The sequence below is a fragment of the Tympanuchus pallidicinctus genome, unplaced genomic scaffold, assembly GCF_026119805.1.
Source record: "Tympanuchus pallidicinctus isolate F22 unplaced genomic scaffold, pur_lepc_1.0 scaffold25, whole genome shotgun sequence".
Lineage (NCBI taxonomy): Eukaryota > Metazoa > Chordata > Aves > Galliformes > Phasianidae > Tympanuchus > Tympanuchus pallidicinctus.
Genome location: NW_026294742.1, coordinates 1677390 through 1693984, shown reverse-complemented (window position 1 = coordinate 1693984; position 16595 = coordinate 1677390). Strand labels below are relative to the sequence as shown.

The 16595-nt window shown below is 60.2% G+C and overlaps 2 protein-coding genes across 11 annotated transcripts in view; both read right to left on the bottom strand.

Moving 5' to 3' along the window:
• Window positions 1-232: 232 nt before the first annotated feature.
• CABP7 (calcium binding protein 7) lies at window positions 233-4727 on the bottom strand. Its single transcript, XM_052689672.1, has 5 exons — window positions 4377-4727; window positions 2636-2779; window positions 1600-1712; window positions 854-1007; window positions 233-781 (listed from the first exon to the last, which is right to left on the bottom strand). The coding sequence occupies exons 1-5, from the start codon at window positions 4483-4485 to the stop codon at window positions 654-656; spliced, it is 648 nt and encodes a 215-aa protein (XP_052545632.1). The 5' UTR covers window positions 4486-4727; the 3' UTR covers window positions 233-653.
• Window positions 4728-10845: 6118 nt separating this feature from the next.
• The window catches only part of NF2 (NF2, moesin-ezrin-radixin like (MERLIN) tumor suppressor), a 40681-nt gene continuing 34931 nt past the window's right edge, over window positions 10846-16595 (bottom strand). For 6 of the 10 annotated variants that reach the window (XM_052689365.1, XM_052689361.1, XM_052689360.1 and 3 more), the window contains one exon: window positions 10846-11839. In XM_052689365.1, the coding sequence (XP_052545325.1) occupies window positions 11782-11839 (58 nt within the window). In that variant the 3' untranslated portion in view covers window positions 10846-11781. Of the gene's footprint in view, window positions 11840-14507; window positions 16257-16595 lie in introns of those variants that run through there. The other 4 variants (XM_052689355.1, XM_052689356.1, XM_052689357.1 and 1 more) reach the window with 3 other exon arrangements.

Genomic DNA, 16595 nt, shown 5'->3' with positions numbered 1-16595 from the left:
CAAAGAATGAGAAACGGACCCGCATCCGAACCAGTCCGGTGCCGGGGTGCTACATACAGGCTGGGGGGTTGGGGGCAGGGGGGTCCCCCGGGATGCACGGCTCTTCCCGGCGGGTCCTTGCAAAGTGCATCAAGCAGAGGTCAGCAGTGCCAGCCCCGTCTGGAGGGAGGGGGGGAAACTGAGGCACGGCACGGGGTGGGGGGCGGGGGGGTGACATCCAGCCCTTGGCAGCGACGTCCATGCAAACGCTCCCGGATCTCCGAAGAGAAAAACATCTCAGGCGGGGGTGTAGGGGTGTATTGCTTACGAGATGGTTTGGTTGGGTTTGGTTTTTGTGTGTGTGTGTTTTGTTTTGTTTTTATCGTAAATATCGAGCTATAGAGGCTATAGTGGTGCAACCGGCACCGGGTCGCCCCGGCTGGGCGGGATGGGGCAGCAGTTGGGCTCCATGCGCGTTGCATGCACTGAGGATTTGCTGGCGAGGGTTCGGTTTGGTGCGTGTCTCAGAGTCCGTGTGTCCTGCAGGCAGCAGCCCCAGCTCCACGCTCACCCCGCGCCGGGTTTCTCTCTCCATCCCCGGGGTGTTTGGTGGCGGCTCTGCTCGCGGCAGTTGGGCGCCCCGTCAGCAGCCGCACGGACGCCCCGTATCCGCGCTACTTCATGCCGCTGCGCAGCACCTGGTTGGCGGCGATGAGCATCACGCTGATGATGAAGGCGATGGCGAAGGCGCAGATGAGGCTTTTCCGCACGCACGTCTGCCTGATCTGCTGGTTGGAGCAGGCTGCGGGGACGGCCCGGGTCAGCCCGCGTCCCCTTCTCACCTCCCGCCTCGTCCCCCCCCTGCCCCACTCACTCTCCACCTCCACAGGACACTCCTCGGCCGTGCCCATGTGGCTCTCCTCCTCCGTCATGATGATGTTCTCGATGTCCTTCATGGAGAGGTGCTCGCAGAAGGTGTCGTACAGCAGGCGCTTCAGCTCGTCCACCGTCAGCTTCTGCATGTCGCACTGCGGGGCGGCACGCGGGGCGGGCACACAGGGACCCCGAGGCGGGACCCCAAGAGGGGCTGCCCCCACCCCGGGCCTTGGCACGGTGGGGCCGGGTGTTGCGGCACCATTGCACCATGCTGAGGTTTGGCTCCTGGCCCCACACCTGGCCCCACACCGGAGCCTGAGCCTGATCCTAAGCCCACTCCTGACCCTAATCCAAACCCCATCCAAACTTCACGCTGACCCCGAGCAACCTTAAGGAGTGGAGCCTGATGCTGAGCCCAGCCCTCACCCAAATCCTCACCTAACCCCAACCAAAGCCTGGCACCAGACCTTGGCCCAGAGCCTGAGCCTGACCAAGCCCAACCCTGGCACTAACCCAAACCCCAACCCCAGCTCTAACCCTGACCCCACTCCCAACCTTATCTCCAACCCCAGCCCTGATCCTTACACCAGCTCTACCCCCAACCCCAACCCCATTCCTGACCCTGGCCCTAACCTCAGCCTTCCCCCCACCTCAGACCTGACCCTCACCCACTCCAAACCTCCACCCACCCGACCCTGATGCAGCCCTGAGCCCCCCAGGCTCCCACTGCCTGCTGTCCCCTACCTTCCAGAAGACGGTGTCAAAGTCGGTGCCGTGGAACTTCTCTGGGATGCCCGAGGTGGACAACTTGGGCCCCAGCAACGTCACAAACTCCTCAAAGTCCACCTGTCCATCACCTGTGGGGCATAGCAGTGCCATCACCCCATAGAGGGAGTGAGGCTCGAGTGCATCATGCCCTTGCTCATGCTCATAGGGACACTGGGAAGGGGTCCTCACAGCACTGATTTGGGGTCATGCTTGGTGGTCCCTTGGGGTCCCACTCCAGGGTTTTGGGAGGACCCCACTCGTGTATTGTTTTGGGGATGGTCCTGTTCCTGGACAACATCTGGGGGCCTCCACGACACCCCTCCATCCTGCCCAGGAATCGGTCATCTCCATGCTGGGCTGACCTGGGCTCCTGGGCTTTAGGACATCACCAGCCAGGACCCCGTGCTGCCTGGGGACAACAGTGCCAGCCAGGGACCCCAGGTCCATCCGCGGACCCCAACACCAGCTGGGGATCCCCAAAGCCACGGGGAACCCCAACACCACTGGGACCCCCCAGGTCACCCCGGCCCCTTTGGGACCCCACTGCAGTGCAGCCATGGGCCTCATCCTGTGTCTGGGGCGGGTGCTGAGCTCCAGGGCTGTCACGGCAGCACTAACGATGAGTAATGAAGGGAGCCGCGGCTTGGCAGCCGTGCCTGAAAGGCTTTTAAATGGGGAAGAAAAAAAAAAGAATGGAATCCTATAAATTAACGCTCTCCTTAAGGTCCCGATGAGAATGGGAGTGACAGGGACAGGCATGGCCGGGGTAGGGAGCTGAGCCTGGGGTGTGGGATCCAGGGCTGGGTGCAGGATGCAGCCTTCACACCCCATTCCCATTGGGTCTGGAGGTCGGGAAGAGTGCTGTCCCCATGCTGGGAGCGTTCCAGCATCATCAAACAATGCCACGGTGGTGAGAAGGATGGGGATGGGGGAGGCTCTGGCCTTGCACCACGGCCCTGCTCTGTTGTGGGGTGGCTCTGGGGGTCTCATCCCACCCCACAGGGGTCCCTACCGTCCATGTCGAGGCGCTGGATGATGACCTCGAGCTCCACCTCGTTGGGCATGTAGCCCAGTGAGCGCATGGCCGTGCCCAGCTCCTGCTTGGAGATGAAGCCGTTGCCGTCCCGGTCGAACACCTTGAAGGCCTCGCGGATCTCTGTGGGGGGAGTAGGGCTGAGCCTGGCCACCCCCGACCCCACAGCGGTGGGAAAACTGAGGCATAATGGGGACGGTGCCCAAAGCGTCCCCAGGTCGCAGCACCCAGCGATGGGGGGGGAGGGGAAGGAGGCAGAGGACGGATCTGGGGGTTAATGCCTCCAAAGGGGCTCTGCAGGAGGACTGGGGGAACCTCGGTGGGCGTCTGCCCCAGAGCTGAAATCAGATTGCTCAAAAACCAAAAGCATCGATGAGCACCATGCAGTGGCTCTGCTGCTTTGTGGGGTTTCCTTCCTTTCGGGCCGCAGCCAGGCTGGGGGGAACACACAGATGGTGTTAGGGGGAAACCCATAACAGCGCTAAAGTCCACCCCAAATCAAACGCTGTGCCCCAAATCCCGGGGGGTGGGGGGTGCTTGGGGTCCCTGTGGGTGGCACAGGGCGCTGATATCACTGGTGTCACCGTGCTCACGTTGGGATGGGTGCTGAAAGCACTGGGTGTGCTTCCCCTCATCACCCCATTTCCATCCCACCCTCTCCCAGGGCTGCAGCGACGCCCGGCGGTGCCGAGGGTGGGTTTGGTGGGTTGGGGTCAGCGGGCAGCAGGGTGGCAGCAGGCAGAACCCCCCCCCATCCCAGCACGGCCCTATGGGGTCACCTTGGGGTTCTGCCACGCCGGGTCCGGGCTTTTGGGGCACGGTGCAGCGAGGCAACGCACAACTCACACACACAAACAGGGACAGCACGCAGCACCTGCACTTGTGTGTGTGCACAGGGCTGCACCCCACGCCTGTGTGCACACGTGCAAAAGCAGCTTGACAGCGACGCTGCGCCCGTGTGCACACGCAGACACCTGGCAGCGGCGCCGTGCTCGCACAGGCTCCTTGCAGCCATGCTGTGCTGTGCACCGACACCTGACGGCCGCGCCGCGCTTGTGATGCACCCAGCACCTCGCACTGACGCTCTGCTCGTGCAAACGCGCGCCCGCTCGCCCTGCAGCACCGCTGTGCACGTGGACCCGTCGCGCTGCACTTGTGCAACGCACTGCAGCGATGCTGCCATGTGCACACGCACACGAACACGCACACGAACACACAACCACACACGTGTGCGCGGTGTGAAGCCCCGTCTCTGCCCCGCTGGGTGTGCAGAGCCCCGCGCCGTGCCTCGGTTTCCCCCGCAGTGCTGATGGTGACCCCGCAGCCCTCGTGCCACCCCGGTGCCGCCGCTTTTAGGGTCACCCAACCCACGGCCACCCCCCGTCCCACCGCCCAACTTTTTGTGGGGGAGAAATACGGCCGTTTTGGGGGCAGCCCTGCAGCCCCGCAGCCCCGCAGCCGTGACCCCACGAGGTACATATGTATGTATGTATGTATGTACGTATGTATGTATGTATGTATGGGGGGGGAGGCAAACAGGTGCCAGCCACCATCGCCGTATGACGGCACCGTGCGGACCAGGCCCGGGAACGGCTGCGGGGGGGATGGGGGGGGACAGCGGGGCCGGTGCCGCGGCTGAGTGCGGGGTGCGTGGGTTCCCCCCCGGCATGCGGCGCCCCCCCCCCCTCCCCCCCCACCCCCGCCCCCGGCGGTCCCTCACCCTCCAGTTCGTCCTCGGGGATGTCCACCGGGTGCTGCTCGGCCAGCAGCGGGGGCACGCTGTAGATGCCCCGGTACATCAACGCGGCGGTCACCGGGTGGAAAGGCATCTTCGGAGCTTTGCCGAAATCCCAAAGTTTCCCACCTAAATCTTCGCTTTCCGCGGGACGGAGCCGCAGCCCCCCCCGGCTCTATGGGACCAGCAGCCCGTCCCCGCGGCCTCGGGGTTCGGTGGGGCCGGGGCCGGGGCCGGGAGCGGGCACACGGCAGCATCCAGGCACCGCTCAGCGCCCGCCCGGGGCCCCGCCGCCCCCCCGCGCCCAGGGGTGCTGCCCCGCGGGGCCCGGCATTGCGGGGCCTTCCTCCTCCTCCTCCTCTTCTTCCTCCTCTTCTTCCTCCCCGCTAAGTTTCGCGGGCAGGAGGCGATGCTCCGCGCTGCGTCGAGCTCCCGCTGCCCGCCCCCAACAACCTGCCCGCCCCCGGCCGCGCCCCCGGGATGGGAGGGGTGGGCTGGGATGGGAATGGAGATGGGATGGGGATGGAATGGGGACGGGGTGATGACGGGGATGGGGGTGGGATAAGAAAGGTGGGGTGGGATGGGGATGGGGATGGGGATAAGGATGGGGATAAGGATGGGGATGGGGATGGGGTGGTTTTAGGGACAGGATGGGGGTGGAAATGGGATAGTAGGGATGGTGTGGCAATGGGGATGGGGATAGGGATAGGATAGGACAGGTGGGATGGGTTCGGATAGGATGGGGATGGGGAGAGTGCAGGGATGGAATGAGGGTGGGATGGGGATGGGGATAGCAATGGGATAGAAAAGGTGGGATGGGATGGGGTGGGATGGGATGAGCATGGTGCTGAGATGGGGATGGGACAGGATGGATAGGGATGGAGATGAGATGTAGAGGGGACGGTATGGGATCGGATGAGGATGTGGGTGAGATGGGAATAGGATGGGGAGAGGATGAGAATGAGATGGGGAAGGGGACGGGATGAAATGAGTATGGGATGAGATGGGGATGGGGATGGTATGATGCCATGATCCCATGGAAGGAGGAAGAGCACTGGAGCCATGACAGGGTGGGAATGGAGAATGGCAGGAGTTGGAGACAGTGGCACCCAAACCCTAAGAATGCCTGAAAGCAGTGGGGAAACAGAGGCACAGCCAGGAGGGCTCTGAGCTCAGTGCTTGTGCTGCACTGGGGCTGACCCAAAAGCCCCAGTGCTGAGGAGCTGTTTGTGGGGCCCTCACGTAACCCCTGGTCTCACTGTGGGCGATGCAATTTTGGGCCGTTTTCTGCAGCCTTTTCCCCAAAACCCGGGCAAAAAGGGTAAAATCAATCCCAGCACTGCCTTGTGTCTCTCCACACCTCCTTTAATTCATCTGCAGGTTGGGGTGCTCAGCACAGCCTTCCTCTCCCTCCCCCTCCTCCCCCTCACAGCTCAGTCTCTCAGGGTCCCCTCTCTGCCACATTTGAGCCAGGAGAGTTGGGGGGTTGGTGGAACCCCGCTGCTCTGTGCAGCCCTGAGCACATGGAGCTGCTGGGGGGAGTCTCCGGTGTCTCCTATGGGGTTGAGCTCAGCATGGCCTTACGGGGAGTGAAGTTAATTTGGGGTTTTTCAGCTTTCCCGATGGCCAAATTGCATACAACTTGGGAGAAATCCATTTCTTCGAAACCTTTTTGGGGTCTTGAATGTATCCTTATTAAATAAAAGCAGTGCCAGAAGCTGAATGTGGCTACCCAGTGCAGTGAGGGAGGTTTGCAGGCTCTGACCCCCCCAGGCCACCCCAAAGTGCCTTTTGGGGAGAAATAAGCCACAAAAATAAGGGGAAAAAAAAAAGAAGGAAAAGCAGCCTAATTGAAAATCTCCTCCTCCTTCTTGGTGGATCAATTCACTCTTCAATATTAATGAAGTCGCCCTCCCAATTAATTCTGCGCTCGCCTACTGGAGGCTCAGGGGTGGAAACTCATTAATTTCTCACCACCCAAATCCGGAAGAAATAACACCGAAAATCTGCAGGCTGTTCTCCCACTGAGCCGGGGCCGAACCTCCCCGACCCCTGGTACAAAGGGAGCAGCGCGTGGGGTGAGCAATTAGCAGCAGCTTAATTGCACGCAGAGGCCGATGGCTTTCTATTGGTCTGGTGGCGCAGTCCTGGGGACACCCCGTACCCTGGGTGCTGGCCAGACCCCACTCCTCCTCCTATCTTTCCCTTTGTCACGATTGGGGTGAGAAAATTAAAAGGAATAAAAACATGCAGACCCCGAGACGTTCCTGAGGTATCTTTAATTTAATCTCCTCTCCCTCATTTATTAATGAGCCTTCTCGCTTGCTCTCATCCCTGCGGTCCCCTGGCGTGGCTGGAAATGCCCTCTAATCCCCCGCTGTCCCGCTGCCCAGCAGAAGCTCACGCGCTCTGTGTTCTCCATGCCCTTATCTTATCTTAACTTCATTTGTCTGCCTGTTAGCAAGGCTCAGCTCTGCCTCGTGCCCCTGTTGGAATTCCCAATTGTGCCTGTGGGGGAGGGGGGGAATGTGGCAGGGATGGGATGGGATGGGATGGGATGGGATGGGATGGGATGGGATGGAAATGAGGATGGGGATGGGATGGGATGGGATGGGATGGGATGGGATGGGATGGGGATGAGGATGGGGATGGAGATGGGGATGGGATGGGGATGGGATGGGGATGGGATGGGATGGGGATGGGATGGGATGGGATGGGATGGGGATGGGATGGGATGGGATGGGATGGGATGGGGATGAGGATGGGGATGGAGATGGGGATGGGATGGGGATGGGATGGGGATGGGGATGGGGATGGGGATGGGGATGGGGATGGGATGGGATGGGATGGGGATGGGGATGGGATGGGATGGGATGGGATGGGATGGAAATGAGGATGGGGATGGGGATGGGGATGGGATGGGATGGGATGGGATGGGATGGGATGGGATGGGATGGGATGGGGTGGGGTGGGATGGGATGGGGATGGGGATGGGGATGGGGATGGGGATGGGGATGGGGATGGGGATGGGGATGGGATGGGGATGGGATGGGGATGGGATGGGGATGGGATGGGATGGGATGGGATGGGGCTGGGGATGGGGATGGGGATGGGATGGGATGGGATGGGGATGGGGATGGGATGGAAATGAGGACGGGGATGGGATGGGGATGGGGATGGGGATGGGGATGGGGATGGGGATGGGGATGGGGATGGGGATGGGGATGGGGATGGGGATGGGATGGGATGGGGATGGGGATGGGGATGGGATGGGATGGAAATGAGGATGGGGATGGGGATGGGATGGGATGGGATGGGATGGGATGGGATGGGATGGGATGGGATGGGGATGGGGATGGGGATGGGATGGGATGGGGATGGGGATGGGGATGGGGATGGGGATGGGATGGGGATGGGATGGGGATGGGATGGGGATGGGATGGGATGGGATGGGATGGGATGGGATGGGGCTGGGGATGGGGATGGGGATGGGATGGGATGGGATGGGGATGGGGATGGGGATGGAAATGGGGATGGAAATGGAGATGGGATGGGATGAGGATGGGATGGGATAGGATAGGAATGGAGGTGGGATGGGATGGAGATGCGGATGGGATGGGGATGGAGATGGAACGGGATGGGATAAAAGAATCTCACAGAGATGGAGACGGGACATGAAAGCCCTCAGGGCGTGGGATGGAAGGGGAAAGCTAGTTAGAGCTGGAGAAGGGGTGGGAAACCTGCAGGGACAGGGATGGACGGTGCAGACCCAGCTGGGTGCCCTCGGCTCCCCGGGACCCCAGTGCACCCCTCCCTGAGGGCAGCAGGAGGCTGAGGCCCCGCGGCGCCCTGTGGGCACAGCTCTGCTCTCACCCAGCGCAGGGAGGGGACGTGAGCGACGCGGTGGCCGCCGTGTCCTTTTAAAGTCACCCGCTGGCACTCAGCCCTCCGAGGCGCCGGAGGCATCAATCTCTGCGGGCCGTCGGTGTCAGCTGGGTATTTAGTGAAATGTTTCTTAAATGAACGCTTGATGGAAGAAGAGCGATGGCTGCGCCGTGCCGGGACAAGGTTATCCCTGCCGGCTGCCGGCGATTGACCGCGGGCACGGCGACGGCCATGACCTGCAGGAGCTGATCCCAAATCTCATTCCAGTCACGTCTGGGAGCAAAATGCATCCGGGAGGGGAAAAGGTGGGGCAGAGCCTGCAGGCGGCTGGGGCAGCAGGGGTCTGACCCAAAGCACCTCCGTGGGGTGGGCTGAGCGGGGGTCCCGAATGCCTGCAGCAAAACGTGTGCTCCTGCCCCCCATTATCCTGCACTGAAATCTGTGGTCCTGCATGTGTGCTGTGCCAGCCCATGTCACCCTGCGCCCCTGCGCGGTCCCACTGTACGATCCCACACCCCACCACTCCTGCACCCCTCCAGATGTCTCTCCACAGGGCTCTCAGCTCTCCCTCCCCCCACACCCTCGGTCCCTTGCAAATGAACCCCCAGCAAGGCGCAGCTGAGATGCACTGAGCTCACCAGGTCTCAGCGGTGCCACGGGTGGCTTTGGGGGCCGTGCCTCTGCCCTGCTCCCCTTTGAATTTAACCCTATAAAAAGCAAAGGGGACCGCATGGATGAGGTGGCAGCTCTGCACCACGCACTGCTGTGTTGGTGATGGATGAGCGCTGGGTACAACAGGGGGACAGCAGCAGCTGGTGGAGCAACAGGAGAGGTGCCCGTGTCCCCAGATGTCCCCACATGCACATCCCGAGGGCAAATGCAGTTCCCTTGTGCAAAAGCAATTCCTCATGCAAACACCCATCGTTTGTTCATGCACCCCCTCCAGGTGCAAAAACATCCCTTGTGCAAAGGGGGAAGGGGGGGGGGGGTGGCTGGATGTGGCCCAGGCTGCAACGTCAGCACAGCGGTGTGCAGGACGCAGCGCTCAGGGTGCGCTGTGCTCCCACTGCTGTGTGCTCCATGCATAATGCATGATGCACAACGTGGCTGCAGGCCCGGGCGCTGCTTCGCCACCGCGCAGGACAAGGGCAGAATGACAAGTGGGACCCGCAGGGCAGGCAGCCCGGGGACAACGTGGGGACAACGTGGGGACACCACGGCAGCATCCCCCTCCAGCGCCCCCAGACCTCCCCAGCACGCACTGAAACGCGGTGGGAAACTGCTGCCAAAAGGAAACCTGAAGAAAACCCATTTTTCTCCCCAGATCTGCCCCAAATATCACAGCTCCGTCCCCGCAGCCCCGAGGACCCACATCTGCCCACCCTGCGCAGTGCTCCCCGTGCACGGGGCTCAGCCCGGGTTTGCAGAGCTGGAGGCGATGGGTGGGAGGAGGAGTTGTTACGGGGCTGGGAAGCGCTGCTTGATAGTTTTTTTTCCTTGGGCAAAGTCATCTCAACCCAACCCACATCCTCTCAGAAGCCGTCTAGACTTTGATGAATTTAATTTTGCTAAAAAGGGGGAGAGGGAAAAAAAAAAAAAAAGAGAGAAAAAATCGGAACGAAATTTCCTTTGAAAGCACTGGAAGTTCCCATTGCACCAAGGCCAGGAGAGCGGCTGTGGGCTGAGTGCATCCAAAGCTGCAGCACTGCACGAGGGTGCAAGCAGGCAGAACGGCAGCGCTGTGAGCACACGGGGCTGCAGGGCTGTGCAGTGCAACGCTGCATGTGCAAGGCTGAGAGCAAGCAATGCTGTTTGTGCCCAAGGCTGCGTGTGTGCAAGGCTGCAAGAGTGCAAGCCTGCGTGTATGCAATGCTGTGTGTGCAAGGTTGCAGGGATGCAATCCTGCATGTGTGAGGGGACGCAAGCATGCAGTGCTGCATGCAATGCTGCGTGCAATGTTGTGTGCAATGCTGCATGTAATGCTGCATGTGCCCAAGGCTGCAAAAGTGCAGCGCTGGATGCGTGCAAGTCCACAGGTGTGCAAGGCTGTAAGTGTGCAACTGCAGCTGCACACAGGGCGTCCCAACCCTCTTTGGGCCAGGTGTCCATGCTGAGGCTCTTCCTGTCCTCTGCAGGCAATGAGCGACTGCTGCATTATTTACGTGGAGGCTGCGCTGCGCGGGAAATCAGGTCAGCCCCCCCCCAGCCCCACGTCCCCCCCTTTTCCCCAGCAGCATCCCTTTGACACACACAAAAGCAGCAATCCCATCTCTCCTGGGCTGCCCTGCTTTAAAAATACTGTAAAAAAGGAACAAATCCAGCCCGCTCCCAACGCAGCCCATGGGACGAACGGCCGGGGAGGAGCGCGTGGCTGCGACATGTGGAAATCCATCGCCTGGGGTTGGGATGGGGCTGAGTGAGCAGCAGCCTCGGCTTTGGGGGTGGCACAGTGGCAGCCGCCCCACGCAGGGACAGCGCTGAGACCCCTGGTTGTCCCCCAAGGGCTTCAATTTGCTGCACGGCGCAGCCTCAGGGAGTGAGCAAGAGATGAGCGAGGAGCAGCTCCCCCTCCTCCTGCTTTGAGTTTTTATTAAAACAAACGAGGAACCCATCATTTCTTAGGATACAACAATCCGTGGGAATAGAAAAAGGCTGTACCAGGGTCAGGGGAGAACCCATCCAAATGGCAGGCACGCATGGGGCAGGGAGCTGATACAGACAGCGTGCTTAAATAAAAGGGGTCGGGGCGCCGTGGGGTGGAGGCAGCGCGTGGCCGGGCCCCACTGCCAGGCACTGGGCGCCCCGGGCCCCTGCAGGGAGATGCTTTGCATGGGACACAGGGATGGAGGCAGCCCCAGAGCCCAGCGGCGGGCAGGGGCCTGTGGGGGAGACAACAGGGGTCCCCGGGGGGGTTTGGGTGCCGTCAGCACCTCGGCCTGCTCAGCCTAAATAGGGAAGTGAAACAGGGCAGTGGTGAGCTGGAGCTGGTAAGGGAGCTGCTGCAGCTCCTGGAAAGGCACAGAGCGGGTAGAGGCTGGACAGACCCACAGCCTCACACTGCTCGTGTCTGGCACAGTCTGCGGGGAAAAAAAGGCTACAGCTGGTTGGCATGGGTTGTTCTCCTTCCTGCTTGCAGAGGAAGAGAAGGAGGTCTTCCTGCCCCTTCCTCCTCTCCCCAGCACAGCAGCAGCCTCAGCCTTCGTGCTCTCCTCCTCTCCCTGCACGTGCTCCGGGTGCCAGCAGTGCCCCATCCACTCCTCGGTGCGCTGCGATCCAAACCCCGTCCTCCTCTTGGAGGACAAAGCCTGGGGGGCCGAGACAGAGCAGAGCAGGTAGAAAAATAAGGGGGGGGGGGGGGGGGGGAAAAAAAAGGACAGGAGAACATGGGGAAAACTCAAACTGGGAGATGCTAAGAGGAGAAGATCCCAGTCCATAGCCCAGGTGGGAGCAGCAGGCATCGGGGCGGCGCGGGGCCGTGGGATGGGAACCCACTCCTCAGGGCCGGTCACCTCCTAGAGCTCCTCGAAGAAGGCCACGCGGGACTTGGTGCTCTGTAGGGTGAGCTGCAAGAGAGCAGAGGGGACACGGGGTGACTCCCTCCTCCCGCGAGGCCCCTCTGGAAGCAATGGGAATGGCAGAAGCGGGGATTTCTGGCTGCAGAGGGTGGAGGACGGGTGCAGGAAAGGGTTGCAGGATGGGCAGCTGCTCCTGCTTGTGCCACCATCCCCCAAAACTCCAAGGGTGCTGAGGGGCAGCGGATGAGGTCAGAAACGTCAGCAGAGCTCTTGTGGTGGGGAAGCCACAGCAGCCCTGCCTCTGCCCTGCCCCAAACCCGCAGACCATGCGGGCCGCCCCGATGGGAGCCGCCTTCGATCCCGATGGATGGAGCTGAAGCCGCTCATTCGCCCCCAGGGCTGGCCTCAGGGCCAAGGCTCTGCTGGACCCCAAAATCCACCCTAGCAAAGCTTTCTGCAGCAAGAGAGAGGCAAAACTAAAAATACTACCCCGCGTCAGAGCCACGCTCCCGTTCGTTAATGGGTGAAATGAGAGATGGAAGACACGTCCTCAGCCGGGAGGAAGAGAAGTGCAGTATTTCAAGCTAACCACCCCAATCTGCGTCCTGGGAGCAGTGCCACCTCCCCAGCAGCTGCTGAATCACCACCAGGGTTGCCAAAGCAGCGCTAATTGCGAAGGCTTCGTTTGGCCAGGCTGAGCGGTGAGCCGTCCGCCGGGAGCGCGCTGTGCTGTCGCAGGGATCCCGGGCTGAGGCTCCAGCCCTGCACAGCACTGCCAAGTGCTTCCCTCGCCCTGCCCGCCCCGCGTCCTCTCCTCACGAATTCCTTCACAGCTCTTCATTCTGAATCCCATTCGGAAAAGCTTCATTGCAGAGGGAGTTTCTGCAGGGGCTCCATGCTGGAGCAGGGCTGGGCGGCTCTTCTGCATCCCCCCGTCTCTCCGGAGCTGCAGCCTGCGCTGGGTTTGGGCTCTTCCAGCAGCAAGTGCTCCGGTGAGAGGCAGTTCTCTTCCCCAGAGCCTGGGTCACATCCCAGGGAACGCAGTGTCAAACTCAGGTGGCACACAGGGTCACACGGCCGCTCCAACCCACGGCAGGGGCTGCGTCCTCCTCACCCTGCCCAGCTGCACGCTCAGTGCTCCAAAAGGGAACACATGCGAGGCAAAGCAGGGATGCTTTCCCCAGGCTCCTAAGAAAGACCCAACACCCCCCCGACCTCCCTCTCCCCACAGCCTCACGGGGCTCCCCTCCAGCAGCAGCAGCTCTGTTTGCCCAACAAGGGGAATAAACGCACACGCAGCACGTGGCCGAGGCCGAGTGATTAACAGCCAGTTACATTTTCGTCAGCAGAGAAGGGGGAAAAAAAAAAAATGATTTACAAGCAGTATTATGATAATCTCCTTCCTGCAGGAGGGAGGGGGGTGGGCTCCTCATTGCACTGCCAGAGCCAGCAAAGAAAATTTAGAGAGGGAGAGGGAGCACAATTAAGCAGCCAGAGCTCCAATGAATCAGAACAGGGAGAAGGGAACAGTCCCGCTCCCCACAGGCTCGCGCTGGGGCTGCCTGGAGCTCTGCCTTTACCCAGAGCCGCTGGACTGATTTGATCTAAGAAAATAAACAACAACAGTAACAAAACCCCACCAATCAGCCCCTCCTCGGCAAACCCACTTTCCAGCAGCTAACCCAGCAAGCACAGCGCCGCTGCCGGCACACGGAGAAGCCACGAGGGCTGCAGGAGAACCCCCACATGGCCACTGCGACACAGCTGGGGCCACATCCCCCCTGTGCCACCCCTGGGCACGTTCTGCTGCTGCTCAGAAGGAGATGCTCAGTCTCTGCTAAACCCAAGGCGAGTGCTGCAGGCTGTAAATCCTCTTTACTGCCACCCCCGCTCCCCTCGTGTCCTCTCCATCCCTCCAGCACCCAGACGGACCTTTCCATTCACACATTTCCTTTTTAAAACCCAAACCTTCCCCATTCTCTTTTCCCCCCCCCCCCATCTCCTGTTCCCTCCTACTCCCACACCATTTATTCTCTCCCAAACACGGGGCCCGGAGCACAACTTTCCCCCAGCCTCCATCGCTTTGATGAGAGCGCTTAAAAGAGAGGAGATGACACTCCAGTTGAAGGAAACACTTTTCAAAGGCTGCCACAAAAATAGCTGATAGGCCTGACGCTTTCTGCTTTCCTTTTGCTCCTTGTAAACAAGGAAATTAGGCTGCTCTGTCCCATTTTAGCTGCTGGGGAGTTTCACTTCCCGGCTCCGAGGCGTGGAAGCACACACCTCGCCTGTTTTGGGGCAGAAATAAAACAAACCCAGCAGGGATATGGGCTCACAAAGCAGGATGCAGGATGCCTCTCCTGGATTAGGAAGGGGATTTGTGCCAGGAGCTGCCTTGCTCACCGGTACCACAACCAGGCTCTGCTCCACGCTCCATCCCTGCGGCTCCCAAGGTGACAGCACGGCACTGGTGCTGCTCCTCCTACAGCCACTTGCTGGGTGCATGCCCCTTTTTGCAGCGTGCGAACTTTCTTCTCACGGTGAGAAAAAGGATGCAGATGGCAACAGCCCCATTCTGCAGCCCAGCAGCATCCAGGCCACCGCAGCGCCCGCAGCAATGGATGCACGCAGCCCCACGCAGCTCAGACTGCTCTGTCCCACCCAGAGCACCACTGTTTTTGCTGTAAGATGAAGCTCTTGAGGCACATCACCACCTTCCTCCCCTGGAATGGCCACAGTCCCCCACCTCCCAGCTGCTGCTGGAGCACAGCTGCTTTCTGCAGTGCCCAGCACAGTCCTACGTGCCACTACCTTCATATTGGTGACACATGGCCGGGCCCACAGCTGGCAGCCCAGTGTCCTCAGCGTACAGCAGAGGACAGGGCAGGGGGCACCCTGAAGATGAGAGGATAAGGACAAACCCAGGCAACCCTGCAGGTGCCCATGTCTGAAATGAACCACGCTGTGTCCGTGGGAAAAGTGCTGCTCGTGGCTCAGTGCAACACGGGGCTCACAGGGACACCAGACCCCAAGCAGCCCATCCACACCCCTGCCGTGCTTCCCATCCAAGCATCCCTCAGCAGAAAATCAAGCAGCATTCACCAGATTTCAGGGTGATGCTGCGCTGCAAATAGGATCAGTGAGAGAAGCAGCTGGCAGCAGCACTATCAGCACTGGCCCATCCCAACACAGCTGTCTGCACCGATTTCCGGGGGCAAGAGCAGCGCCGGGTGAAGGGAGCCAGCTCCAGCCCTGGAGAAACACTGCAGAAAAGCCTAAAGGCAGCCTGGTGGGCAGCGTTCAAAGGAGCAGAGCAGTGCTCAAGGACACAGCAGTTTGGCTGGGAATGGGCACAGAGATTTGCTCCTTGCCCGGATACTTCAAAGGGCTTAAATCACAGTAAATAAGCATGACAGCACAGGAAGAAAAGCAACCGGAATTAAAGACCCGACTGTGCTCCTGTTTTAGAGCAGCAGCCTGTCCTGGGAGGTTTCCTACACTGGAGGATGAGAGGAACTGCCTTTTTTCTTTTTTTTTTTTAATATTCTACTGCAGTCTAAGCAGCAAACCCTCCTGAAGCCAAGCCAGCTGGAGCCAGCAGCACCAGCCCACGGCGCTACAGAGAAATCAGTTTCCAGATGAGGTGCTTGTGCTGTGCCCACAGAGCTCGTAAAATAGGATTAGCATGTTAACCACGTAATTAAACACCAAGAACTTCGCAGGCGTCTTCAAAGGCAGGCAACAAAACCCGGAGGTCACAATGCAGTGCTCGCTGTGTGCCTCATTTCAGCACGGGCTCCTCCCCAGCACTGCCTCCCGCTCAGCCGCTGGGTGACTTCTTCTCAGACTGCTGCTTTCCCTCCCTGTTCACGGCCACAAGTGGATTTCACCACATTCAAGGTGTCTCAGGGCTGCTCAAACCACTGGGTAAAGAACAGCAGGTATCCACAGGCAACAAACAGCCCCGTGGGGACCGCTGACATCTCCCCAGTGTGGGCTTTTTTCTCTAAGGAGATGCTGGGCAATGAGAGCAGCCTGGCGTGGGAGCACCAGCATGGCTCTGGAGCAACAGTGAGTGACACACAGCACTGCCCTGCAGTCCCCAGATGGCACCAACCTGTGCTGATCACTTCTGGTCACCTGCTGGGGAGAAGGCTGCATCTGAAGTGTGTTCCTGCATCTGCTACGGAGCTCCAGAGGTGCTGGTACACTGCTCCCCAGCCAGGCCTCAGGCAGGGCTCTGCTAGCCCTCAAAGAAACTTTTAACAAAGGTTTTTTCCAACCGAGTTTGCCATCATTGTAGTACCTGCATTGCTTCTTCCTTTAGCGCTACAACTCAAAACTTGCTAGGCTGTGGGTGCACGCAAGACCAGTCATGGAAAGAGCAGAGCAGCTTCCCCAAACACATCTTCCCTCCGGGCACACGAGCTCCTGGCTCAGCCTGCTGCCCAAGGCACTGCCAGCTCTGTGAAGGAGACACACAGCACTGACAGAGCAGAAAGGAGCAGTGTAACAGAGGCAGGGGACGAGGCGCAGGGCAGCGCGGCAGGGTCACCCTTGGGATTCAGCTGGCTCACAACAGCAGCTCCACCAGGCTGATGTGTCACACCGTGCCTGTCTCCCTGCCCCTGTGCCACACAGGGATAACTGCTGGCCTCTAGCAGGAGGCAGCACGGCAGAGCTGGAGGAGACAATTGCTCAGCAAATGCTCAAATCTCAACACTGTCTCCCCAGAGGCAATGCTAGAAATGCTATTTGAGTCATTGAAAAAGAGCTGGTGTCCACGAGCACGGCCTGCAGGGAA

Excerpts from the sequence above, each read along its gene's own strand:
- CABP7 (XM_052689672.1), bottom strand. The coding sequence starts at position 4,485 with ATGCCTTTCCACCCGGTGACCGCCGCGTTGATGTACCGGGGCATCTAC. Across the intron at positions 1,008-1,599 it reads TTGACACCGTCTTCTGGAAG|TGCGACATGCAGAAGCTGAC; the intron begins GTAGGGGACAGC and ends GCCGCCCCGCAG. Across the intron at positions 782-853 it reads GTGTCCTGTGGAGGTGGAGA|CCTGCTCCAACCAGCAGATC; the intron begins GTGAGTGGGGCA and ends CCGTCCCCGCAG.